General features: G+C 36.3%; 4 protein-coding genes and 1 pseudogene across 6 annotated transcripts; 3 read left to right on the plus strand and 2 right to left on the minus strand.

Annotated features, from left to right (window-relative positions):
* The first annotated feature begins 869 nt into the window (after window positions 1-869).
* Window positions 870-7,153, plus strand: LOC121807532 (glutathione reductase, cytosolic-like). 2 transcript variants are annotated; one of them, XM_042207795.1, is made up of 17 exons: window positions 870-963; window positions 1,410-1,559; window positions 2,010-2,074; window positions 2,853-2,922; window positions 3,174-3,245; window positions 3,431-3,634; window positions 3,803-3,876; window positions 3,953-4,036; window positions 4,590-4,677; window positions 4,888-4,969; window positions 5,450-5,523; window positions 5,766-5,873; window positions 6,008-6,072; window positions 6,355-6,468; window positions 6,607-6,706; window positions 6,799-6,852; window positions 6,934-7,153. In XM_042207795.1, exons 2-17 carry the CDS (start codon window positions 1,419-1,421, stop codon window positions 7,030-7,032), a joined length of 1,494 nt encoding a protein of 497 aa, XP_042063729.1. In that variant the 5' UTR covers window positions 870-963; window positions 1,410-1,418; the 3' UTR covers window positions 7,033-7,153. The 2 variants fall into 2 exon arrangements, with proteins under 2 accessions (XP_042063729.1, XP_042063733.1); XM_042207799.1 differs by having other exon boundaries at window positions 870-959.
* Window positions 7,154-7,277: 124 nt separating this feature from the next.
* Window positions 7,278-10,440, plus strand: LOC121807547 (annotated as a pseudogene).
* A 1,223-nt stretch (window positions 10,441-11,663) lies between these two features.
* On the plus strand, window positions 11,664-13,980 carry LOC121804418 (pelargonidin 3-O-(6-caffeoylglucoside) 5-O-(6-O-malonylglucoside) 4'''-malonyltransferase-like). Its single transcript, XM_042203960.1, has 2 exons — window positions 11,664-12,219; window positions 13,198-13,980. The coding sequence occupies exons 1-2, from the start codon at window positions 11,670-11,672 to the stop codon at window positions 13,926-13,928; spliced, it is 1,281 nt and encodes a 426-aa protein (XP_042059894.1). The 5' UTR covers window positions 11,664-11,669; the 3' UTR covers window positions 13,929-13,980.
* A 3,294-nt stretch (window positions 13,981-17,274) lies between these two features.
* LOC121793605 (protein disulfide isomerase pTAC5, chloroplastic-like) lies at window positions 17,275-20,380 on the minus strand. Its single transcript, XM_042191639.1, has 7 exons — window positions 19,968-20,380; window positions 19,475-19,690; window positions 18,770-18,865; window positions 18,564-18,683; window positions 18,041-18,269; window positions 17,717-17,754; window positions 17,275-17,624 (listed from the first exon to the last, which is right to left on the minus strand). Exons 1-7 carry the CDS (start codon window positions 20,316-20,318, stop codon window positions 17,526-17,528), a joined length of 1,149 nt encoding a protein of 382 aa, XP_042047573.1. The 5' UTR covers window positions 20,319-20,380; the 3' UTR covers window positions 17,275-17,525.
* A 710-nt stretch (window positions 20,381-21,090) lies between these two features.
* On the minus strand, window positions 21,091-25,689 carry LOC121793615. Of its 2 annotated transcripts, XM_042191654.1 has the most exons (12): window positions 25,627-25,670; window positions 25,508-25,582; window positions 25,313-25,387; window positions 23,518-23,613; window positions 23,356-23,431; window positions 23,173-23,268; window positions 23,012-23,091; window positions 22,822-22,929; window positions 22,599-22,736; window positions 22,145-22,250; window positions 21,667-21,878; window positions 21,091-21,516 (listed from the first exon to the last, which is right to left on the minus strand). In XM_042191654.1, the coding sequence occupies exons 2-12, from the start codon at window positions 25,574-25,576 to the stop codon at window positions 21,448-21,450; spliced, it is 1,125 nt and encodes a 374-aa protein (XP_042047588.1). In that variant the 5' UTR covers window positions 25,577-25,582; window positions 25,627-25,670; the 3' UTR covers window positions 21,091-21,447. The 2 variants fall into 2 exon arrangements, with proteins under 2 accessions (XP_042047588.1, XP_042047584.1); XM_042191650.1 differs by having other exon boundaries at window positions 25,508-25,689.
* Between the last annotated feature and the right edge of the window lie 452 nt (window positions 25,690-26,141).

Genomic DNA, 26,141 nt, shown 5'->3' on the forward strand with positions numbered 1-26,141 from the left:
GTATCAAAACAATATGTTTGAGACCAAAATGTACAAAAATAATATGTTAAGGACCAAAAAGTCACAAATTTAATGTATGAGACCAAAATTTTTTTTAGGGCAAATGTAAGAGACAAAAAAAACTGGACATTAGTTTTAAAGCAATTAGTATTAAATAAAAACAAAATTAGAAATAAATGTACTACTCTCTTAACAACTTATTACCCAAATTAAATAATGGCTACCAATTCTTTATGTTAAAGTCCTCTCCTTCCTAAGAGCATCCACAATGGCGCCTAGCGCACCGCCTAGCCGAGCGCCGGCGCTAGGCAAACCATTGCAGGAGCCGAAAACCGCCGAGCGGTTTTTCGGAAATGAATTTCGCCTAGCGCTAGGCGGTCAAAATCCGCTGGGCTATGCGCTGGGCGATCCGCTCGGCGCCATTGCAGCGCCCGGATCGCCCAGCGCATGGCCCAACGGTTTTTTTTTTAATTTTCGAAACACTATATATACGCGATTTGCACTTCATTTTCATTCGCACCACTTGTATTAATGTACTTTTTTGCGATTTTGAATGTAATTTTTTTTATTAATGTACTTTTTTAAAATTTTTGTACTTTTTTTAAAAATTAAAATAGTATTATTAATGTTTCTTGTATATGTCTCGTAAATTAAATTCCGTATATTGTGTTATTAGTGATGTGGCTATTGATGTGGCTGGGCTATTTATGATATGACTAGGCTATGGCTGAGCTATTTCTGATGTGGCAGGAGGATTTTTAGTATTAATGATGTGGCAGTAGGAGTTTGTGGCTAGGCTATGACTAAGCTATTGCTGGGCTATAACCACCGTGGATGCTCTAATAAACACAGACACTATATTCTGGAGATTTTCTTCCCTTGATTTCTTGCTATATCTCCAAGGAATTCCTCCCATGAGCTACGAAGGAGAAACGAAATCTTAGAGAGAGAGTGTTGAGGCAGGTTAATCCCATTCAATTTCTTGCTTTTTTTCATGTTCGTTTTAGTATACACTTGAGATCACATTCCTCGCTCTTAATTATAGGTAAATGTGGGTTCTTTTTTTCCCCGATTAGACGAAGGAAAATCGTAGATAATTCCCGTGAGCTTGAAAAATATGTTTTATTAAAAAAAAAATTCCCAGTTTCTTGGGGAATTTAGGTTGTTGGGCGTTTGACTAGGTTAAAGCCACCATCTTTTGGCATATAACTGAGCATGAAGAGGATCTCTATTGACTGTGATCTGGGTTTGGTTATAACTTTTTACTGCACTTGATTTTCTCGGTTGTGAAAAAAGATGCTGTCATATCTGATTATTGAGTTTGTGTACTTGGCTGCTATACTTTTATCTCAGTACCAACATCAGGGATTTCTTATTTTTGTTGTTTGTGGTCCTTTTTGGGTGTACAGTATATTACTATGGCAAGGAAGATGCTTATTGATGGGGAGTTGGAAAAAACCAATGATGCCGAAAGTCACTATGACTTCGATTTGTTTGTCATCGGGGCAGGCAGTGGTGGGGTCCGTGCATCGCGTTTTTCAGCCCAGAATGGAGCTAAGGTACAATTTCTGGAAGATGATTTGCTGAGCTAACTTGAAAAAAATGCGTGTTCCTTGGTTGTGAAGTTTCGTTTCTCTTTCATATCTGTTTGTCTTGATAAATTCATGATTATTGTACCCGAATACCTGAGTGTCTAACATCGATAATTTCTTATGTTATTAGTACTAGGAAGTATTTGCGATTCCTTATGAATTCGTCGCATAATGTTCGAGAATGGATGTCTGGCAGTACTAGTAGCAATCGCGAACTTGGTCTTTCTAATTGACCACTGAGACTTAGATAGGACATTCACCCCCTAGTTCATGATATACTTGTCAAATTTCATTTTCCTGTTTTGAAAGATGTTGAGTTCACCTGGCTATAATGAAGCTCCTTTTTTATAATTAGTTGTATTCCTTAGATTATGCTAGGTTATTTTAATGATTTAACCGGATTTCATTTGTTAACAGGTAGCTATCTGTGAGCTTCCATTTCATCCTATCAGCTCTGAAGTTATTGGAGGAGTTGGTGGAACGTAAGTATATAAATTATTGGACACCTTTGCTTCATAGTTATGCGTCTCCTCTTTCAGTCATGTGACTTGTTTTCTGGATTTTTGTGACATTTGATGGATTTTTTACTAGTTTGTGCTACACATCCTTCATTATCTCTAGTCACCTTTTGTTTTTCCTCCCAGAGAACAACATATTATTGGTTAGACTTAATGAATTGTTGTATTACGACTCTTACCTTACTGTGAAGTGTGAACATGGTATCTGGTGGTTAGCTGGGATTCATGGCACTGGCTATGAGCCTATGACTCATGTTCTTTTAAAACCTCCGCATTTATATAAATTCCCAAGAAGTGAAACTTCATTTGAATGATAATACTATTTCAGCGAAATGATTGCTGTTAGCAGACTCTAAAATGGATGCAATTTGAATTTTCCTTCATTCCAGCAGTGTAACTTTTCGTTGTATATCTTTTAAACTCGCGACATATCTAGTTTTTTGTTACTACTTGAATTATGAGGTAACCATCCATTATCCAATGTTCTTGTAGTCATGAGGAACCTGGATTAGATTGGTTTCTGCATAGTACTTTCTGAAATTTTTAGTTGTCTCACTATTTACTTCGTAATTAGTAATGTAATATCCAATACATTTTTTAAATATAACTTAGGAGTAAATAATTGTTTTCTGTTAGTTAGTGCATTTTGATTTTATAGAGTTTACTCTATACTTTATAATGGTAAGTTTGGAATAATGGGCTTGGAGTAAAGCTTAATAACCAACACTTTTGTATACGACAGGTGTGTGATTCGTGGTTGTGTTCCTAAAAAGATTTTGGTGTATGGTGCTTCTTTTGGGCCTGAACTGGAGGTGAGATTTTCATTTAATGATACGAGGAGATAATCGAAAGCTATACTGTGTTTCTGAAAATCTTTGTTGGGCTGTTGCTTTTATTCTGTCTGTTAGCTTGGCTAGTTTTTCATGATCTGTAATTTAGCTGGTTTTCAATGCATAGATTTCTGGTCTTCAATAGTTTTTCATATTACTATGATTGCTACGAAGTAGTATTGAAATGGATATCTTTGCTTCTTTTATACCAAGTATTGCTTTGGATTTTGCAGGATGCACGGAATTATGGGTGGGATGTGAATGCGAAAATTGATTTCAATTGGAAAAAGCTTTTACAAAAGAAGGTAAGTGAAGTATATAAGATATTTTCTTAGAAGATAAACTTCATAGTTCAAATTAAGTGTTGCTAGGGCTCATACTATGAATTAAGTAATTACTAGAGAAGAGCCTATAGTAAAAACATTTGCTAAGATTGTTTGTGGCTAAGATTAAGATTCTTATAGTTACCTTTCATTTTATTCTCTTTCAGACTGATGAAATAAATAGACTAAATGGGATCTACAAGCGGTTACTTTCCGGTGCTGGAGTTAAGCTATTTGAAGGAGAGGGAAGAGTTATTGGGCCTAATGAGGTTGAAGTTATTCAATTGGACGGAACAAAAATCAGTTATTCAGCAAAACATATTCTGATTGCAACTGGAAGCCGGGCTCAGCGTCTACCTATTCCAGGCCAGGTATGTTAGCTGTGTTCAATATGATCTAATTATAATAATCTTTTTACTTTATTTGGGTGCATAGAATTGATCCTAATGTCTGCTGTATTTTGATTTCTCTCCATGTCAAATCTTTCTCTTTCACTTTACCTAACTAATTGTTTATCTCTGGTTCTGCTTTCCTTTTAGGAATTAGGCATCACATCAGATGAGGCATTGAGCTTGGAAGAGCTACCTAAGCATGCTGTCATACTTGGTGGAGGGTATTATTCTTCCTCGCTGTGCCTTTTATCTCTGGTTCTGCTTTCCTTTTACACCAATGCTCATTCTTTAATGTAGGTATATTGCAGTTGAGTTTGCCTCAATATGGCGAGGAATGGGCACGAAAGTGGATTTGTTTTATAGAAAAGATCTTCCTTTAAGGTCATAAGATTTCTGTGACTTCCATCGTCTACCTTGGTTTTTAGCCGCCTGCTGTTGCTATCAAGCTTTCGTATTATTCACGTGCTTATTTTGCTTCATCTGCATTTTGTCTCGTAAGCTAAGCTAACTGCTTTGCTCGCTGGTGTGGTATTTATATCTATATTGTCTCATCCCACGGTGTATGACGTTTTAGGTAGCACATTTTATACCACTTTCTTCATAGTTTCGAAGTGGACCTAGGACTCAATGGATGTGCCATATCAATAAAGTGAAGTAACAAGGATAGCATATAGGATTCAAAGGATTAGAACCTTTTTCGGATGGATAGCACAAACTTTGATTGAAAAAATTGTGATGTAGTAATGCACAGGTGGTGTTGTATTTGGAATGTTTAATTCATGCTAAATGCTAAAATTGCAACTCTAAGTAACATAGCGTTGCTTTAACTAATTTACCCCTTTATACACTTAGCTTTGCCTTCCCTTTTAGCCTGTTCCTGTAATGTTGTTGATTAAACTGGACCTCTAACTCTTCACATAAAATCTTACAACAGAGGGTTTGATGATGAGATGAGAGAAGTGGTTGCGAAAAATCTGGAAGGCAGGGGTATTAAGCTTCATCCCGGTGCAAACTTAAAGGAGGTGCATGCTGCCTTCTCTATCTTTTTATTCTTTACTTTGTTTCCTGCTTGAAAGCACAATAATTTACTGAAAGAAGAAACAAGGCTGATAACAGAAACAAAGTTCTGCTGCATTGTGTGTCAGTGCGCTAGATCTTTGGATTTTGTATTCTTTTAGGAATATCGTGTATCCATTTATGTAAATGTTAATTGTATTTACTTTATGATGCAGCTGTCTAAAACAGAAGGCGGTGTAAAAGTTCTTAGTGACCATGGTGAAGAAATTGTTGCTGATGTTGTGCTGTTTGCCACTGGTAATTCTAGAGTCACTGCCATGAATACATTTAAGTTTTAATTGATGTTTGTGTTGCCAGCAATACATAATGCTGAGACTTGTCTTGCAGGAAATGCTGTCTTTTCGTATTCGGTTTATTAGGTTGATTGTAATTCGGTCATGACTCATAATTATTCGAATGCATGTCTTTCAAACTTTCCCTTACTTATGCATTTGCTATATCACTTCATCTTAATTTTGATCATGTCTAGATGACAGCAATCTCAAATTCATTAGAGCTAATGCACAAAAGTTAATGGTTTGTTCTTGCTGGTCTTGTGTTTATATTTAGCGCTGTAGTTCATCAGTACACGGTTCTCTGGAGCTTGTTTCATATGCCAAAGTCGTAATACCTCATCTTGCAATGTTTAGATGTGATCCGATTATGCATTTCTAGTGTTAGGCCAACCTGTTTTCTCCTCTAGTCAGAAACTGTATATGATCGTCTCCTTGGTTACAGGTAGGGCTCCCAACTCAAAAAGGCTGAATATGGAAGCCGTCGGTGTTGAGCTCGATAAGGCTGGAGCTATAAAGGTGAGTTCTTATTTATGCAATTTTTTAGAATTTTGTCCTAAATTACTCCTTTTTTCCGAGAATTCTTAGATCTGAGTGAAGAATCGGATGAACTTGGATAATTCCCTTTTAAGCATTCAATATTACTGACATGATTGATTGTCAAAATTTCACATGTTGCATTCTGTGAAGTTCGCCTTTGAGATATGGAAGTCTGGTTTCTTTCTCGGTGATCATAACTTATTTTATCTCTGGAATGTCAGGTTAATCAGTACTCTCAAACCAACGTGCCTAGCATATGGGCAATAGGTGATGTTACAAACCGAATGAATCTTACCCCGGTAGCTTTAATGGAAGGCACCTGCTTTGCAGTACGTTACCCTGAAATTCTCGCTCTTACTTCCATGTTTGTTTCAGTAGTCATGTCCGACTATGTATTTGGACATACTTTGATTCTCTCACGCTTCGATATTGTTAATTAAAACCTCTTTTATGTTGTCTGCAGAACACTGTATTTGGAGGAAAGCCAATGGCACCCGATTACAGTAATATTGCTTGTGCCGTGTTTTGGTATTACCACCTTTTCCTTAGCAAACCTTATTTTATTCGTTATTTACGGCGTCAAACGCGTAGGTCATACAATCACATTTTTTGCCCGGAAATGCTTTTAGTTCTTTTGTTGAGTTCCAGATGTTCATTTGCCAAGAGGACCTTCTACGATCATTTTCTACCGTCTAGATAATTACATCAGAACAATTTGTATATTCGTAGTTTCTTTTGCCAATATGAGCTTAATATTTTAGTGCATTCAGCAATCCATAATTGAAACTTGTATAATGTTTTACTCGGCAGCATTCCACCGCTCTCCGTAGTTGGTCTCAGCGAGCAAGAGGCTGTAGAGAAAGCAAAGGGCGACGTTTTGATTTTCACATCTACGTTCAATCCCATGAAAAACACCATTTCCGGGTATGCTTTAATTGCTTAATATTATTACGATGGTATCAAAAAGTATCGAATGCTTGATTTCTTGAAAAAATGCTATTACCATATACACGCACGATGGTTCATTGAATGTGTCATCTCTGTTGCATGATGCTGGTATAGACGTCAGGAGAAAACTATGATGAAGCTTGTCGTGGATGCTGAGACGGATAAAGTACTCGGAGCATCCATGTGTGGGCCAGACGCAGCTGAGATCATGCAGGTCCGTCCATATCAATTATTCCCCATTTTAGTTTGTTTCTTGTCTATATTCATACCAAGTAAAAACATTAAAATTTGTATCATCTGTCACAGGGCATTGCCATTGCTCTAAAATGTGGAGCTACCAAAGCACAATTTGATAGCACAGTGAGTTTCACAAACTCTTCTTTTTCTCTGCTCCCCTCTCTCCCTCTCATCAATTTTCATTTACTTGATACTATATGTTAGGTTGGAATTCACCCTTCTGCTGCTGAGGAATTCGTGACAATGCGGTCTGTGACGAGGCGAGTCTCGGCTGGCACTGCCAAGCCTAGGACCAATCTGTGAGACTTGATCATAGATTATCGTATTTAGACACAATATTTGATCATACAGCTGCAAATGTTGAATAAAGCTTGTTTGATAACTAGTTGATAGAGTCATTTTCCCCTTTTTTAGGTTTTTGTCATTATTTGTTTGCTATACAACTTTTATTCGGCTTCGTTTTTGCACTTTATTTATTTTTTATTTTAAAAGCGTCACCTACCTATAAATATTTTTAGCTGTTTTAATATAAAATATTTTTATTTAGTATTTTTTTAATTAAACCATAAATGTTTTTAACGATTATGGTATTATTGTTTTAATTTTTTGTTTTGGTTATGTAATCCTAGTATTTTAGTTATGTGATTTTCAATTTTAAACATACAAATTATACAATCTCTAGATTTTAACTATCAATTTTTTGTTTTATTGAAATCTGGATTTTTTGTTAATTATTTTAATTACTATTGTATTTAATGAACTTCAAGCTCATGCTAATTAAACGCTCGTGCAAAAGCTTCAACTGCATAATCTTTGTCGCAATTCTTCGAGAGTTGTGTTCCATCTATTCATAATTAATTGTTTTATTATTTCATTAAGATTGCTCATAAAAATTAATCACATTCTATTTTAAACAACTTTTTTTAATAAGGTAAGTTCTCATCTTCACTAATCACTAATACTAATATTCTAAATATGATTTTTTCTCTTTTTTTAGTTTTTCAATTTTTATATAAAAATTCAATTACTTGCATAGAGAAAGTATTAATTTTTATCTTCTGAGTAAGGGATATTATAATTATTAATTGATTATTGATTTGTGTAATTTATAATTCAAAGATACAATTCAGTTTAATTCACTTTAAACTGTTTCTCCTTTCTTCAAAGTTCAAACTCAATCACACCGAAGAAGATGAGCAGAAGGGTTGCGGTTTCTGCATTTGATCTGATTCACAGAAGGGTTGCTGTTTCAGCTTCATGGTCGCATAAATTGGGTAATCATCTCACTCCTCTCTTCTTTATCTTCTCTTCTCATTTTCACAGTGATAGCCCCTTTCCACCTAAGCACCCCAGAATAGATCCTAGCTGTGTTAAAGAATTAGGCGATGCTATCCACTTGTTTCACAAAATGCTGAGAATGCGGCCACAACCTTCAGCTTCAGACTTCACGAAACTGTTGAATGCTGTTGTTAAGATGAGACACTACTGTGCTGCCCTCAACTTGTTCGATGAAATGCGTCAAAGGGGCGCCCCTTTGAATAGTTACACGATGAATGGCGTGATTAATTGCTATTGCCTTATGAAACGAGTAGACTTCGGTATTGCTACATTGGGCATCTTCTTCAAGAGCGGCTACGAACCAAATGTCGCTACGTTCAGCATTCTCATCAAAGGGCTGTTTTTAGATGATAAGGTCATCGATGCCATGGAATTGTTCGAAAAGGTTTTGGGTTTGAAACTATGTGAGCCCGATGATGTCATGATTTTGACCGTGATAGATGGGCTTCGCAAAGCTGGCCAGATCGTTGCAGCTAGTGATTTAGTTCGTAGATTAGAAAGAAGTGGGTGGAGACCGAACGTTAAAGCTTATAGTGCATTGCTTGATGGATTGTGCAAGGTTGGAATGGTGGATGATGCTTTCCGCCTACTATCCGAGATGGTTGACAAGGGTATTCCACCCGATGTTTACACGTATAATACGATGATTCAGGGCTTGTGCGACGTTGGGAGACTGAAGGAGGTTAAAGATCTGTTGAGAAAAATGGCTAGTTCTAATATATCTTTCAATGTCATTACTTTCAGTATATTTATTGATGCACTTTGCAAGGAAGGAAATGTGAAAGAGGCCGAGGATGTTTTGCAACTTATGAAGCAGCGAAACGTTTGTCCTGATGTTGTCACTTATAGTGCACTGATAGATGGGTATTGTTTGCGAGGAGAAATCAATAAAGCGAAACGAGTACTTGATTCCTTAGCGGACATGGGGCTTAAGCCTAATATTAACATCTATGGCAGCTTAATCAATGGATACTGCAAGAAGGGAAGAGTTGACGAAGCTTGGCTTCTTTTTTGCCAACTTCTCCATAAAGGTTTGGTGCATAATACATGCACTTATTCTACCATGATACATGGATTATTTAGTAAGAATAGATTTGCAGACGGGTGGAAGCTTTTCAAGGATATGGAAGCTCGACAAATAAACCCTGACTCATATACTTATAGTACATTGTTGGATGGGCTGTGCAAGAATGGGGAGGCTGAAAAAGCTCTGTCGTTTCTGCATTTGCTTGAACGACAAGGAGTTAATCCTAATATAGTCATGTACAATACTCTCATGAACGGATTGTGCAAAAATGGAAAACTCGGTGTTGCTAGAGATCTTTTCGACCAACTTCCTTCTCGAGGTTTGGTGCCTCATGTTAGAACATATACAGTGATCATTGGTGCACTTTTCCAAGAAGGGTACGTGGATGAGGCAAAATGTTTACTTAATGAGATGGAGAAATGCGGATGTGCACCTAATAGCGTGACATACAACGTTATTGTGCAGAGTTTGCTAGTTAAAAATGAACTACGTGAGGCTATACCATTCCTGGAAGAAATGCCCCGAAAGGGATTCTCAGCAGATCAAGTTACGTTTTCCATGCTAATTGATCGAGTGCAGGGACAGATTGAAGACGATTTTCTTATCAAATTGATGAAGAAAGTTTTGCCCAAGGAAATTGTGTCATAGGGTGGAAATGATACTCTATTGGAAGAATGCCCTTGTTGCCCATGAGCCTAACAATTTTGACAAAAGAATTTGGCAAAGATAGATTTTCTGATGGTTGGAAGCTTTCCAACGATATGGAGTCCCGTCGAGTAAGGCCTAACTTATCTACTTACACTACATTGTTGGATGGGTTATGCAAGAATGGAGAGACAGACAGATGAGGCTCTTTCGTTACTGTGCATGATCAAAGAGAAAGGAGTTAATCCTAATGAATTCACATATGGTGTTATGATTGAAGGTTTAACGCAAAAATGGAAAACTTGATGTTGCGATAGATCTTTTCAACCAACTTCTATCTAAATGTCTGCAACCTCACGTTGTTATCGAGATGGCCACATGGAGAAGGCAAAATGCTTGCTTATAGAGATGGAGAATCGTGGCTGATAGCGTTACATACGACATTATCACCCGAAGTTTGCTAGATAAACACGAGCTTTGTGAGGCTATGCACTTCTTGCAAGAAATGCGCCAAAAGGGATTCTCGGCAGAAGCTGCTACTTTCTCCGTGCTGGTTGATCAAGCGCAAGGACATACGGAAGATGATCTTTTTATCAAATTGATGAAACCACAAAATATTTTTGCATGTGGTTTGTTAATTTTAGGCAAGATGCTTTGAAAATTATTGTGTAATATTTAAGGCCAAAATTGGAATTTATTCACACGTCTCGTCATTAGAATGTACTTCCTCCGTACGCCGTTAGGAGTCCCATTTATGAGCTGCACAGATTTTAAGAAATGTTAAGAAAAGTGAATGGAAAAAAGTTAGTAGAATAGGAGTCTCACTTGTATATAGTATTAGTTTTAAATGAAATGTGAGTGAAATGAGTTAGTGGAATGTGAGACCCTATTACCATTAATAAAAGTGAACCGAGACTCCTATTCGAGGATGAACTAAAATGAAAAAACGAGATTTCTATTCACGGACAAAGGTCTGCCACATAAAATTAATCAAACCCTGCTTTCATCAACATTGAAATCCTATGGCAAGGCTGGCCACACGAAATTTGCTGTGTGAAGAATAGTATTGGGAAAAGCAATCACTTTAGTCAACTTTGACTTATTAATAAAATATTTCGTTAACTTTGATTCATCATAAAATATTTAGTTAACTTTGACTCATTCATAAAATATTTAAAAGATTTAGTTAACGTAGACACAAATTATCAATATTCAAGCTGGGATAGAATATAGATATAGATATTTAAGTTAAAAAATATCATATCCTAACTCTTTGACTCATTCATAAAATATTTAGTTTATTAAAGCTAGTCAACTCCGATTTAATGGGGAATTGATCTCATTTCATACTATTTGGTGTATCTTTTCTATTCTCATAAGCCCGAGAAATGGAATGCGGCCCGACTCATTAACAGAACCTCACTCTACGTCCCTTATCCCCTTCTCTCTTGTCCAAAATCCTTCATTATCTTCACTATCCCTCAATTTTTTCCTTTCGTTGCTTGAGCTTCAGCTATTAAAACAACTCCTATTCTGGCAACACTGGGGTTGCTTAGGTAAATTCAGTGAAATTAATATCCCTAACTGAGTTGTGCACATACGTAACCTAACATTTTGGAAAGAACGAGTAACTAAAGAAATGGGCATTAAGTCGCGGGGCCTTGGCCAAATTCTCAGGCCAACTAGAAATCATATGTGTGTCGAACCAAACATACGATTGCTACAGATAAGGACCAGTCACGGAGACTAAATGACGGACCAATATTCACGCCGCACACGTCTAATCAGCATAAGTTTTGTCTACGCCAAAAGTCAAAATGTGAAGGCTTACAATGCCGTACATAGTCATTTTCTTAACAAATCCAATGTTATAAATACCACACATGAATCAATAACAAAGATATAGCATAAACAATTCCCCCAATCAAGCATGAAGAAGATCAACATAGTAAGAAGGAAGTTGATAAAACCATGCACCCCAACTCCCCGAAACCTCAACAACTACAAACTCTCATTCATAGACGAGCTCAGCCCGCCGTCAAACTTCGGCGTCGTCCTCTTCTACCAATCAAAGCCGGCGAAACCAGCCAACGTGCTCGAAGAGTCCTTGTCGGGGATCTTGCCGCGGTTCTACCCTCTCGCGGGAAGATACATCGACGAGGACTTCAGCGTTGACTGTGTTGACCAGGGCGCCGAGTTTGTGGAAGCGGTAGCCGATGGCGACGATGTGGAGGTGGACGATCTTCTTCCGCGACGAGGGGACCAGTTCACGGGCCCCACCGATCCGCTGCTGTCGGTTCAGGTCACGGAGTTGGTGAAATGCGGGGGGTTTGCTGTCGGTGTTAGTGTTTCGCATAAGATTTTCGATGCTTCTTCGATTGGGACGTTTCTTGCTGCTTGGTCGAATGCTAGCATGAATTTTGCGGGCGAAGAAGGGATCGGTGTTGTTCCCAACTTTGATCCTCATTTGTTGTTTCCTGGTAACAAATTTTATTCTTGTTTTAGCTAGGCTCTTTTTTTTAGCTAGGCTCATGAAAAGTATTGTGTTGGTTTTAATTACTACTCCCTCAGTCCCACAAGAATATGCATTCTTTCCTTTTTAATCCGTCTCATAAGAATATGCACTTTCCAATTTTAAAACTCTTTTCTCTCTATTTCTCTTACTTTACCAATTTTGCATTAAAACCCGTGCCGAATCCAAAGAGCATATTCTTTGGGACGTAAGGAGTACGATTTTGATCTTCTATCGTAAAAATTTGATGGTTCTGACATATCCACGTAATTGTGTCTAGCTAATCCTAATTTTTCTTTACTTTTTCTTTTTATATTTGAATTTATTTAAAAATTACTCCTTCCGTCCCATAAAAATAGTCTTCATTTTTCATTTTCGGGTGTTCCACAAAATTAGTCACCTACTCACCTTCTAATTTTGGTAAGCTTTTTTTCTCTCTTATAAGATGGGTCCTAGTTTCTACTAACCATACTCCAATCACTTTTTTCTTTCTGTCTCTTTTATACTTTATTAATTTTGTATTAAAACTCGCGTCGTTGCAAGTACTATGATTGACTAGACATATTGAAAAATAATGTGAATTGTTCTATAAATTACTCTAAATTGTTTAATTTCATGAAAGAACATACAGAGTAGTTGAGAAAAAGTATGAATTTCTTTTTTATATAATGATACGGGCATGAGTGTAATAATAATTTAATGGAGTATATGGTTCACTTATTAAAAAATGAATTTTTAAACTGTGTACGTCACAAAATGATCAAACGGGCAAACTATTTTTTGTCTTTAATTCCAATATGTTATTTAGCACATGACTCCTTACCATTAATCTAGAAGAATTAATGTGTTTGTTAGTCCTTCTGTATTTCTAATAATTTTGGCTTAATTTTTGTAATAAAGGTAAATAATTAGTAGTAGGAGTACTTATATATTTATATTTATCCAGGTAAGAAACGAAGTTACTTCGGTGAAACGAAGCCATCAGAAACCAATCATCAAACCACCACTATCGTTTCAAAGCGTTTCTCATTCAAGAAGGAATCAATAACAAATCTGAGATCAAAACTGAACCCAAAACAAGCCTTCAACAACACCATCTTCTCGAAGGTTCGTCTCGTCTCCGCCGTCCTAGCCAACGCCATAATCCGCATCGACACAACGAAACACGGCCGCCCGAGGCCTTCCCTCCTCATTCAAGCCGTCAACATGCGGCCGAGAACCACCCCTCCTCTCCCCAACCACTCCTGCGGAAACCTCGCTTTGCATGCCGTGGCAAAGTGTTCGCACGGTGCGGACGGTTTGGGACTCCAACAAATTGCGTGTGTGATGAGCGAAGCCATCGAAAAGACTATCTCCGACTGCGCTAGGTTGCTTTCGCGTGGATACGAGGACGTTGTTGTCGAGGCGGAGGCGGATCTGATCGGAGGGCTGATGAGCTCGGAGATGAATAATTTGAGTTTTAGTGATTGGAGTAGGTTCGGGTTGTACGATGCGGACTTCGGGTGGGGGAAGCCGGCGTCGGTTGGGATAGCGCGGGTGCCGTTTGAGAGGGCGGCGGTGCTCGTGAATGATAAAGATGGTGGTGGGATTGAGGCGTGGGTTCATTTGAGTTTAGATGATATGGTTTGCTTTGAGGAAGATGATGAAATTAAATTGTATACTAGTAAAACAATGTAAGAGTGGTACATGTAATATGTGTCATTAGGTTTGGACTTTTAATAAAATAATTGGTGGAAGTGTTTTACTAACTTGGACTTTTAATAAAATAATTGGTGGAAGTGTTTTACTAACTTGCTAGTTTATATGTAATGTTTGTTTTATGAGAAGTATGAAGCATAGTCCATCATTAAATATCTTATTTTTTCTTTTTTTGTCCGCTTTTTAATAAATATCTCATTTCATTTTTACTAAGTGGATCATATATTCCACTAATTCATTCCACTCACATTTTATTATAAAACCAATATATAAAAATAGGTCCCACGTTCAACTAGCTTTTCTACTCACTTTACTACATAAAGTCAAACAATTTCTTAAAACCCATACCGATTGATTATGGAACGTATCATAGACGGAGGGAGTACAATCGAACTTGACAAGTGTATGCAGTGTGCTCTAGTAAAATCGGCTCGTTCTAAGTCCTTTCACATTAAAAGGTATTCTTTCCGTCCAATTAAGTTGAGGCAAAAATTTTCAGTACGTGATAAGAAAATGTGTTGAGTGGATTAAATGAAATAAAGTAAGAGTAATCAGATGTTTTCATTTTAAATAAATTAAGAAAGTAACTAAACTTAGTTGGGAATCATATTATATGTCTCAACTTAGTTGGGACTAAGGAAATAGTATTTTTATTTATTACTTAAAAAATATTTTTTAGATAGTACTATCTCTTTATAATTGAGACATTTTTTTTAAAATATGAAGATTAATAAAATAAATTGAAAATCTGGATTTATACCGATGGCCCAACAAGAATTTTCAGTTGGGCCGTATTTCTATTTACACTCAAAGGCAGCCCTGTTTGGGAAATTAGCCTTCGTTACTCAGTTTAAAATGGTAACACTCTTGAATTTGGGCCATTACTTATAACATATTAATATGTTATGTTTTATTACTCATAAAAAAATTATAGTCAAATATCTACAGTCCTACATCCTGCAGGATATAATTCGTTGTAAATAAGTAAATAACAATAAATTTTATTTAGCTAGTGAGAGACGACTACAACAACATTTAATGAGCATAGTAAAAGTTTAAATAATATAAACTCATACGTATATAAATATAAGTAGAGTTTTAATAAACCTTATTCAAAGTCTTTGCAATACATATAAACAAAGATTATTATGCACGCTTTCATGGTGCATGTCTTATATTATTATATTGGTTTTGAAACATATAATAAAAAGAAATAATCTTTTTTATTTCTTCATCATCTCCTCCTCTTCATCTTCATCCTCGTCCTCCTCCTCTTCAAAACACGAAGGGTTGGATGCGGTCATCCTTAGGGCAGTGTATCGTCCTTCACCCTTACCGCGACCTCTAGGGGGCGTGATGATTGCCCCCTTCGTTCTACGATGACCTCGTGATGGAGCCTCTCTAGGCGCGGATGAACCAAATCTCTTATCTTTGATGACGCTTATGCATCAAACATTATATTAATTATATAAAGAGCTTAACTAATGATGTGATTAATATCAATCAAAATTATTCCGTACCTATCTTCACCATCAAAGATAATACGAGGGGTGTTATCCCATTCGACAACGTTTTCATTTACGGTTTTCTTAATCTGTGGAGGATGAAAAAGCTAATTAGTCGATAATCATTTATAATAAAGATAAATTTACATGTAAATAAACATAATGTCTCTAAAAAAAGAAATGATATGAAAAATTTGTGACAATGTTACACATGATTTCGAACTTGATTTGAAAATATTATACACAATACTCAATAAAATAATAAGTTTTTTTAATATATAGATATTTATTTTAAAATTATTATTTTCTGAATTGTTGTAAAATGATTAATGTAATTTATTTTAAACTAATCAATATTTATAAATCAAATTTTAATATAAAATATTTAAAAAAATAAATTATACATGTACAATTTATGCACTACCAATTTATTTATAAGTAATGTAAGCCAGGTAATTACCTCATTGTCATAGTCAGTTTGATTCTTCAGTGGTGTACCTGTGACATTACATATGCCAGCAATGAAATGAAATAGTAATAGTATAATTGAGTGATTAATAGGGTTAACCGATAATAATGTGTGGCATTCTAGGAACAATATTTGAACAGGTTTCCGCCAAAAATAAAAACAAATCTCGAAACCATGGAATCACTGGTTAAAATTCTTGACAGTTGATCATATAGTTTTTCACCAAAAATACATAATTTTACTTTTGTCTTGTTATTACTTAGTAGTTTTTTTATACGGAGTATATGTTTTGTTTTCATAAAATATTATTTATTATAAATGTGTTTATAGTGTTTTAAGGTTAATAAATCTTATCAAAATAAACAGATGCTAGCTACATGTAATGAAGCTTTATAATGTCTTAGTATTTTATATTTCATCATTATTTTGTTTGATGCATAAAACAAACATCCATGCACACAAAAATAGAAGAAAAAGAATTGTTGTACAAATAATCCTTTTCTTTGGATCGATCTATTTTATCGTTTTCTAACTAATAAATATTTTATAGACATGATAATAATGAGGTGTGATCCGTTGCTAACTTTTCTTAAGTTGCTAACTTATTAACTCATCAATGCAATGTATTAAAAATGTCAACACCATGATACTGAAATGTTAACATAAACTTAAGTTGATATTTTAATACATTATATTGATATTGATATTTAAATGTCAACACAGTTTATTAAAATGTCAACATAAATATGTGTTGGCATTTTAATGTGATCGTGTTGACATTTTTAATACACTACGTTGATGAGTTAACAAGTTAACAATTTAAGAAAAGTTAGCATTTTAACGCACCCCTGATAATAATTTATCACAAGTCTATACAAAAAAAATTATTGAAAGACGATTATTTTTTAATCAAATGAAAAAGATGTGCTCTACTATTCATTACCTTTCTTTCTCATGTCGCTCATGACCAAACTGCAAATTCGAAAATAAACACTTAATTAATAACAATATAGATTTTAAAAAATCAATAACACTAAATCACTAAATCGATGATATACTCCATCAGAAGTATAATGCAAACCATATGTATATACTTAGCTGAAACCTACCAAGATTGATCAGTCCCTCTTTCTTAATTTCTTCTATTTTGTGTTTTTTGGGGAAGTTGAGTTAGTCTAATAGTTGATTTATATATATACATTTGTACATATTTATTTCATATTGGATTTTGTATATTAGCAATAGCATTAGCTCTTGTTATTATCAACAAAAAACATTAATTGATAGTTTCCACTTCACAAAATGAGGTATAGTCCTCCGTCAAAGTTTGGATACATAATGAAATCTCAAATGATGGATGGAATTTCATGCGTATTTATAATTTTAAAAATATCTAAAATACAAGATGTTTTTGCTACAAAATATAAACCAGCCTATACAATTATATTGGCTTTATCTATGGAAATGTCAACCCAATAAAAAACTAGAGTAGCTAGTAAAAGAAAATTAAAATAATACACTTCATCTATCCTTATTTATTACAAGAAAAGTACTTAAAACAACTCATGACAAAGTGACACTCATCTTATATGTAATGAAGCATCAAGTGGTGGTTTTCCCCTGACAAAGATCACAGATTGTGTATCCAAGTCCTTCACAGTATGGACACTTTGCATCTCCTTCATCAACCCATTCTATAAACTGCACCACACAGCTCCCCATCATGTTATATTCATTCAAATCCAAAATATGAACATTAATTACTTATAATTACTAAATCAATCTCATCTAACCTGTGGCTCAATATTTGGCTCCCCAGTTCCATCACATTCTGCAACAAAACCCCTTATATATTAGCACAAAAAATGTCATACATACTAAAACTATAATCTCCATTTACTTGATTATAGGCGAACGTGTTGCTTACACGAAGGGCTATTGTGTGTAGTCTATCTGTTGAGGTCTACATGGTCTGCCAGTAGATCTTAGAGCCAGTTTTACTCTTTTTTGGCCTTTGTAAATTATGTGGTTTGTTGTAGCAAATTTTTACAAATGTAAAGAAAATATTCCAAGACAGATTAAAGGTATATATAGAGAGAGATTGAGTAAAATTTTACCCATGCACAATAAACGGCCTTCTCCACGACAGGTAAGACAATTGGTAGTTGAGTTTATTTTTGTAGTTTTGGCTATTCTTTTGCTTCCACCAGAGAGCCTTGAAGAGTCTTCCCACCGATTCTCTCCAAGAAGAAAAACTCTAGCTCGAGGCACCCCAGCTTCTGTTGTACTTTCGTCTGTTTGAACTTCATTTATATCTGTCGAAGCAACTGGGGCTCCATTAGCTCCCTATGAAAAAAAAAGTTGCACAAATTGGTTTAGACTTTGTATCAACATTTCATTTCATTGCAGAAAAAAAAGTTTAAACATCATGTATTATCTATGTTTAAACATCCATTTCTCCTACATTGAACTAAAATTTAGATGAACGAAGCATTAATTATCACAGAAAGAAATGCAAAACAGAAAACAAAAAGCTTTGCAATCAAGAAAGGAAGTGGAATGGCATAGTATTATGGAACAGTAATTTTCTCAGACTAGCTGCCTTGAAGTGGCGAACAAAAGGTTCGATGAGAGAAGTACTTTCTCTGGATCAGTTGATTCAGGTTCTTCATTTTTGGTGAATCCCGACTCAGAACCTCCAAATAACCGGTGCAGAAGTTCTGCAGTCATAATGCCATCTTCACGCAATCCTAACGTGGCCTGCCAAAAAAGAGAAAATTCATCAATTGTACGTCAGTGCTTTACTTCTTACTTGTATCTAATGAATTCAGTGCTTTACTTCTTACTTGCCAGGTTTTTACAGCACGCTCCGTTCCACTTGAGAAGCTAGAAAATTCGATGTCCTCTTCGCCAGAGTAGAACCCGAGTTTCTGCAAGGCTTCCTATCAAAGACAACATGAATAGGAATAAACAGTGGTGAGTATAACCAGAAACTTTAGATCAACGGTCAACAAGATATTTCAGTCACACAACATAAGTTATAGTAACAAATAACAGAGCCTTGAGCCTATTCTTGTAAGTTGTATCTTAACCATTAAATAAGTTGTAAGGTAATATAAGGTAAATCTCAAAACCAACGTTGGAGAATAAGTAATGTAGCGTACTTTTGATTCTACAAAGTTCCAGTGAAAGTTTCCCGGAAGGGAGAGGTGGGGATTAAACGAGCCCTCTCTCCCACAAGAGAGTTTCCCAAAGGGAAAGTTCCAGTTTCCTAACAAAGCCATTATAACTAGTGGTGTTTTACTATTCCCTTCTCCAAAAAACAGTAAATCAAGATACTTCAAAATTGAACAATTTAAGTTTTGTATAAAAGTGTAGCTTAAGGTGATACCGGTGTGACGTTAACAGAAGGATCAGAATGTCAAACTGTAGCCAAAGCTCCTCACCCAAATTTAGCAATACGTAAGGGGGGCTGCCGGCTGAGGATATGAATCATACAACTATTTTCCTTTTAGAATCGAAACGCGATCATAGCTACAAAACAACCATACCTGCATTGCCCCAACCTCATCTCCTTCTGATCCTATTCTCAATGTTGCACTTCTTAACACCTTTTCCTTCTTTTCAGGAACACTGATCACTTCCTTTACGACAATTTCTTCCTCCGCCTCCTCCTTTTTCGCTGCCTCAACCACTAACCGCACAGCGCTAGTTCCGCCCTCAGCAATTCGGTTCACATTCTTCGTTAAATCTCCCTCCTTGAGAGCCTAAAATGAAAACTGGACATCTATAATCATCAAAATTATTCTTTGGAACAAAACTTATAGGATTGATAGGTACAGAAACATCACACCTACATGAACTGTCACAAATCTAACAAAAAAAACCCCAAAATTCAATTTCCAGCCAGGAAAGAGAAAAAGGCAAAAAATAAAACTTGAAATCCACCAATCAGCCTAATCAAATTCACTTACAGCAAAATCAAGATGTTGAATTATGATTAGAAAAACGCGAAATTAGGAACATCCTCTTGTTAGTATATACCTGCAGCAATTTGGCAATATTTCCGACAGTTTCAGAAACGGAGGCGCCCTGGATAGAATTAAGGCGCTCAAGGTCTTGAATTCTGAGCTTAAGGCTGTTTATCTCTTGCAGCAGAGCTTGGCGCTCGGCGTTCCACCGAGATTCTTCTCTCAGCCAGCGTTGCTCCTCCCTCAACCACCGCTGCTCCTCCCTCAGCCAGCGGGCCTCCTCGTCGATGGGGTCGTGATTGGGGGGAAATGCGAAGCACACGTGGGATTTGGATAAGGGTTTGAAGTAAAGTGCATTGGAATTGGGTTTGGGGATGAGGGAAAGAGTGGGGCTTGGAGTTAGAAGGAGTGTGGAGGGAAACATTTGTTGTGATGGGTGGGAATTTGTGGAGACTGGAGATTTTTGTGGGAAATATGGTTGAGGTAGATGATGATGGTGACGTGGAGGCGGTGGATATTTGTGTGTTATTTTACTCTACAATTGAATAATAGTAGTAGAGTCAGTTTATTTTCAATTTATCTAATCATTATTATAGATATTAGCAAATTTTCTTTTACTTTATCTAAAAACTTTCTTACGTAGTATAATTAATTGTGAATTAAAATCTATGAAACTATTTACACAATTGTCAATAGATTGATTTTAATATATTATGCATAAGTAATGGTGTATAAGTTCTCGTGCTTATTTTACCCTTTATCATTTAACACATACAATAATGCATCTTTAATATTTCCTAGCTTTATCACTATTTATAAATTTCTTCTCCTATTTTTTGAGTAATTATTATGATCGAATGCTAAAGGTATTTGTACCGATTTCTAGTAATAAAAGATAGGAGTATTGTTGTAATTGTTTTTTGGAAGTCCAATAAGAAAAATATGGGAAAAATTAGAAAAAAAGGTATAGTGAAATTTAGAAGATAAAATGAAAAAAAAATAGAGTTCGATGAATTTGAGGTATGAATAAAGTAAAGGAGAAAGTGAGTAATTCAATTTCACAAAGAATATATTTAACCAAGACAATTTTGGAATGCCACGCGTGACCGAGAGTCCAGGTTGCGTTGCATGCACGCGTGGCAACCATGGTCGGGCATCAGGCTGCGTTAGCAGTACTACAAATGTAGAAATCTCCATTTCCAGAATAGGTTTTATTTCAAATTGAAAAGTAAAACATTGAAGGGGAGCACACATGAATATCCATGTAGAGCATGAGATTCATGCCTTTATTGTCTACAGGCACAATACAAATATAATTACAAAACCAAAACATAATAAATAGACTTCCTCTCTGATTTCTCAATAACTCCCAAGGACAGATACATTTATGACAAATTTGAGCTACCCACTAAATAATCAATCAAAAAAGAAGCTTCTGAAGCTGCATACACAAGCAAAACGACTGATCCTCACAGACAGCATCGTGTTTCATAGCAGACAGCGAGCGCCTCCCAGATTTCAGTGATAAATGTAAAATCACTACTTTGCTGATATTAGTCGAGCTTGACATTCGAATATAAAAGGGTGTCCTTGGTGATTGACATGTTGAGAAGAAAGTAGATCTGCAACCAACAAAAAGACATTATCGGCTAAGAGGTCGAAAACTCTGTTATTTATATAGTGAATAAAATCCCAGTTTCTTATCCTTGATGCAAGTAGAGTGGATTAATTGAACAAAATACATAGTGCATGCATTTAAAAAGAAATCTTACCCCCAAAATAGTGGCAATAAGAAGAATGATCCCTGTTATCCAGGCCAAGGTAATTCTAACAAACGCTATTTCTGCAATAATGATCTTCTCAGGTGAGAGTTTTGTTTGCTGCAGCGAACGTGCAGATGATCGAGTATTTACTGTGAAATGGAACATATTCTCTTGCTCTGCATCAACCAAGCCCCTGTGGGCAATGACTCCAACAATTTTCCCTGCCAATGGGCCTAATATCAGTTTCGAACATCAACGCTAAAAAGAAGACAAGAACATGTATATTCAGGCAAAATTCATTTTCATATGGCTGAATAACAAGCCCAACATTCAATTTTATTCAAGAAGAGAATAACTATACAAGCAGATAAAAAATGTAAAAACTCATTAAGCTCTTCAAGATGACAAGATCATCAGAGGTATTAGTAACGTAATAAAAACTTAGGTTAGCAAGTAGTTCGTGCAAATAATTGAAAAATGGGGATACCATGGTATGCTTCCTGCAAAGAGTCAAGCATCTTCGATATGGAATTGACAAATACTTCCATTCCATTTTGAGCAATTCCTTCCCTTCCATAGCGATCTTGTAAAGCCTGCCAAAATAAAGCATCGAACAAGACTTGGAATCATGAACTGCCACAAGATGTTTATGTTTGAAATAAGACATTTCAGGTTATAATTTTCTGCATATACACTCGTTCTACACAAGAAAATAAAACACTCGTTCAACACAAGAAAATAAAAGAGATGGAGTCATCGGACTAAACCAACCCTTATGCAGCACAAAATGGTGTCAAAGTTCCAGGAGTTTATTGTATGGGCAACTTATACATAATGTGGCAGTATTAAACCAATCAGAAGAATACAGTTCTGCTGATTACTGGGTTCCAAAACTATTTAATCACGTAAGAAACAAATGGTTTCAGTAAATTATGGATTACCTTGATTCCATCAAATCTGCCTGTCATAAGCTCTGCAGGATTGCGTTCACTTTTTGTCAATACTCGATGCAACTCCATAGCCTTCTTCATATTATTAATAAGCATTACGAGACTTGTTGCGAATTCTCTATCAGCTCTCTGTCGAATTCAAAACAGATTATTTGAGCTATTTGAAGAAAGAAAGTAGCTACTAGTAACCACCGGAAAAACTAAAATCAATAACCTCTGACATATGAAGTCTCATAAAGGCACCATTAGAAATGGGAATGAGTAGCTCCCCGTTCAGTGATTGGGATGCATCTTCAGCATATGATCCACCCAACCAGGATGCCTGATTACAAGAAAACAAAAATCCTCATATATTAAGTTCACAAAAGTGTAGGATTTGGTGGGTGGGAAAAGAGAGAACTAACATAATCACTCAGTTCTTTGTCTGAACATTCAGCATTGCTTGAGACTTCGTTCAGGGACACCATTGAAATTTCATCTTCACCTGCTCAAAAAATACAGTACATCCATAAAATATTCCAAGAAGATAACTGTTGAGATATGTGAAATCACAAAGACCCATTACCTGGAAGCTGAATGTCCACTCTTTCTGTACCTTCAACCTTGATCTTCAGGGTGCTACTAGATGGAGATTTATCTGAGCGACCAACAAGCTGAGCATCTGTATGCATTACAACATGGGGTGTGCTTTACCACACGGCAAAAAAATAGGACAGCTGAACATAGAAACCAACTTTGAGAAGCATACCTTCAGCTCCTGTAACCTCAACCATCAACAAGGCACCGGGCCTATCGAATGGGTTGGGTGCAAGAACCTCATTCAGCTACAAAATAAAAGTAAGTAAACATTGACAGCATAGACACAACTAGTATATGCACAAGATGAAGTATAAATCATACTAGACTGTACCTTGGATGAGCTCTCAGCAGAGAGCGTAGAAGGGGGTGCAAAGCCAAGCAACACTGACGCAGTAGCACCAATTTCGGATGGGGAAAGAGAAACAGTCTGCAAAGATTCAAAGATTTTATTTCTCATAGTGATTCAGTGAAGCATGAAATTTAAATAGGTTGTCAAATTATTTACATTCAGTGTCAGAGATACAAGACGAGAGTTTAAACTATATAAAATATAAATATGACAGCATATATTGAGAGCTAAACCCTCTATGAAAGACTAGGAAATACTATTTGACTATAAATTTCAATTTTCAACAGAGGATTTCAAGATATTAATAGATCCACTAACAAAATCACTTTGGTTCGTGCAGCATTGCAAAACCCTAAAGCAGATAAGCACTGGAAGTCTTGAAGAACCAAGTATTCAAACTAATGATTTAGAACATGACATACCTAACTGCAGTGTACATGAAGCTGCGGGTATTGTATATCATCCTACAACGTTTGGCATGGTTACAGCCTTTAAATGCTACTCAAGAAACTTCAAAATACTTCAATTCCTTTCAACCATAGATATTATCATAATACTGTAATGGTAACCTGACCTCTCAAATGGTATCATTTTTGCTAATCAGACCTCCTAGATGAGATACACAAGAGACTGGGACACTGTAGAGTAAACTGAGGGAATACAAGCATCACAAGATGTGATACAGGTGTCCACGGAGGTTCTTGAGGGAACAGAGACATGTGACATCCATCACCGTAATCCACCACACAAGTGAGCTAGTCAGCCAGTATCACCAACCACGAAAGTCAAAAAGTGATGGACCTTTCTAGGCATAGGAACCATCAAACTGGATTTGAAAAGAATTGGGGGAGGTGGATTTAAGGAGAATATAAACCATGGGGAAAGAAAGACTTGATAAAATAATTTCAGAAGTTTATGCATCAATCCAAATCCACCTTCTGACAAACTCCTACAAGCCTAATACCTTCTAATTGCATAAATAGATAACACAGCTCTTGCACTTCATCCCCTCAAAGGAATGTAAGATAGGGTCCTAAGGGTCTTATTGAGAAAGCAGCAGAATACCCCGAACTTCACATTGCTGCCTCTGGCTTTCTTACTACTTTGTTTGTCCATCAAAACTATGTTGCTTTCTATAAGCTTGTAGCAATTCAATAACCCTTGGACATGCAAACATCTAAAACAATTCCCCTATACTTTTCAGATCATCCCGGTTTTCTTTATAAACACATTACTATTTCAATCTAAAACAAGCCCACGAAAAAAGTAATTTTCATAAGCTGTGTTAGGAATTTCTCACAAACTGCATTCATAGTGCAGCAAGTACAGTCATTCTCTTCTGCACTAATGCATCAGAATGAAACTAAGCTTGGCCTGAGATTTAGTATCACTTTTCATCTTAATGATTCATACTGATCCAGAAAGATAAAAGGCAAATACTAACAAAGGGGGAAACTTATCTAGATCCATTATTTTAACAATAAAGCCACAATTTGGGACCTTTTCCATGGTCAATGACTCAACTTGGTATCACAGCAGAACTGAATTCATCCATCAAACAATCGCCAGGAAAGGAAAACATTCCAGATTCAAGTACATAAATTCACAAACTTGGTAACGATCATCGCATAGAACTCTTTCGAACATTGATATCTATGCTAAAAATTCTCGCCAGACTTGGAACGCCACATCAGATACTTAACACACAGACTCAATAACGCACTCAAACATCTGCGCAAAGGAAATCAAGAGTTCACTCCATGATCAGAAAACCTACCTGATCTGATGAAAGGCGAAGATATTGGCGAGTAGGACTATCGAGGAAAAGAACCGAGGAATCCCCATAAATCACCTGAAATAAATCAAAGGAAATTCAAATTCGACTACAATACATAGACATTCAGCATTTACGATCCAGAAATTGAACACGGAGTGCGTGCATATTGTAGGGAGAAAGGATGAGAGGGCAGACCTTGGAGTGTAGAGAGAGAAGAGAGAGGATGAACAGAAGGGAAAGAGAGTAAGCTCTCTGAGGATCCATGATCGATCGAGAGAGAGAGAGAGAGAGAGAGAGAGAGAGAGAGAGAGAGAGAGAGAGAGAGATGCGCAATTGATCTGTGTGGTGTGCAAACACGAAGATCTGAAAGATGAAGACGATTACAACTAAAACGGCTGCGTTTCGTTGAATTCCTTTTTATCTATTCTTTCACGTCTATATCTGTTTACATTAATAATTTGGTTTTAACACTTTTTATAATTGATAGATTAGATCGTAGATATTTAATATAAAGGGGCCCAAGCCCATGGAGACTACTGGAGCAATATTGAATATTAGGGGGGCCAAGACCAAGCCCTTTTGGATCATTTTGATCCATTAGGAAAGTTAGATATTTTTAAAGGATTAATAAAAAAAATCATTATTTAAATAAAATTGCATGTGCTACTGTAGATTAGTCATGATCTTTGTAGCAGCTGATCAAAATAGTTAAGAGCGTTAGAGCATCCGTAGCGGAGGGTGGACACCCGTCCGTCCGTCCGTCCGTGCCAGCAGCGCGGGCACCGCCTGCTCGCTGTTGTGCTCTTGCCGCTGACGCGGCACTGCTCGA

Source organism: Salvia splendens, chromosome 1, assembly GCF_004379255.2.
Source record: "Salvia splendens isolate huo1 chromosome 1, SspV2, whole genome shotgun sequence".
In the NCBI taxonomy this organism is placed as follows: Eukaryota; Viridiplantae; Streptophyta; class Magnoliopsida; order Lamiales; family Lamiaceae; genus Salvia; species Salvia splendens.

Excerpts from the sequence above, each read along its gene's own strand:
- LOC121807532 (XM_042207795.1), top strand. The coding sequence starts at position 1,419 with ATGGCAAGGAAGATGCTTATTGATGGGGAGTTGGAAAAAACCAATGAT. Across the intron at positions 2,923-3,173 it reads CTTTTGGGCCTGAACTGGAG|GATGCACGGAATTATGGGTG; the intron begins GTGAGATTTTCA and ends TGGATTTTGCAG. Across the intron at positions 6,853-6,933 it reads AAGCACAATTTGATAGCACA|GTTGGAATTCACCCTTCTGC; the intron begins GTGAGTTTCACA and ends ACTATATGTTAG.
- LOC121804418 (XM_042203960.1), top strand. The coding sequence starts at position 11,670 with ATGAAGAAGATCAACATAGTAAGAAGGAAGTTGATAAAACCATGCACC. Across the intron at positions 12,220-13,197 it reads TCCTCATTTGTTGTTTCCTG|GTAAGAAACGAAGTTACTTC; the intron begins GTAACAAATTTT and ends ATATTTATCCAG.
- LOC121793605 (XM_042191639.1), bottom strand. The coding sequence starts at position 20,318 with ATGTTTCCCTCCACACTCCTTCTAACTCCAAGCCCCACTCTTTCCCTC. Across the intron at positions 18,684-18,769 it reads GTGCTGTAAAAACCTGGCAA|GCCACGTTAGGATTGCGTGA; the intron begins GTAAGAAGTAAA and ends CTTTTTTGGCAG. Across the intron at positions 18,270-18,563 it reads AATCAACTGATCCAGAGAAA|GGAGCTAATGGAGCCCCAGT; the intron begins GTACTTCTCTCA and ends TTTTTTTCATAG.
- LOC121793615 (XM_042191650.1), bottom strand. The coding sequence starts at position 25,576 with ATGGATCCTCAGAGAGCTTACTCTCTTTCCCTTCTGTTCATCCTCTCT. Across the intron at positions 23,432-23,517 it reads CTGCTGAGAGCTCATCCAAG|CTGAATGAGGTTCTTGCACC; the intron begins GTACAGTCTAGT and ends TTTATTTTGTAG. Across the intron at positions 22,737-22,821 it reads TGAGACTTCATATGTCAGAG|AGAGCTGATAGAGAATTCGC; the intron begins GTTATTGATTTT and ends TGAATTCGACAG.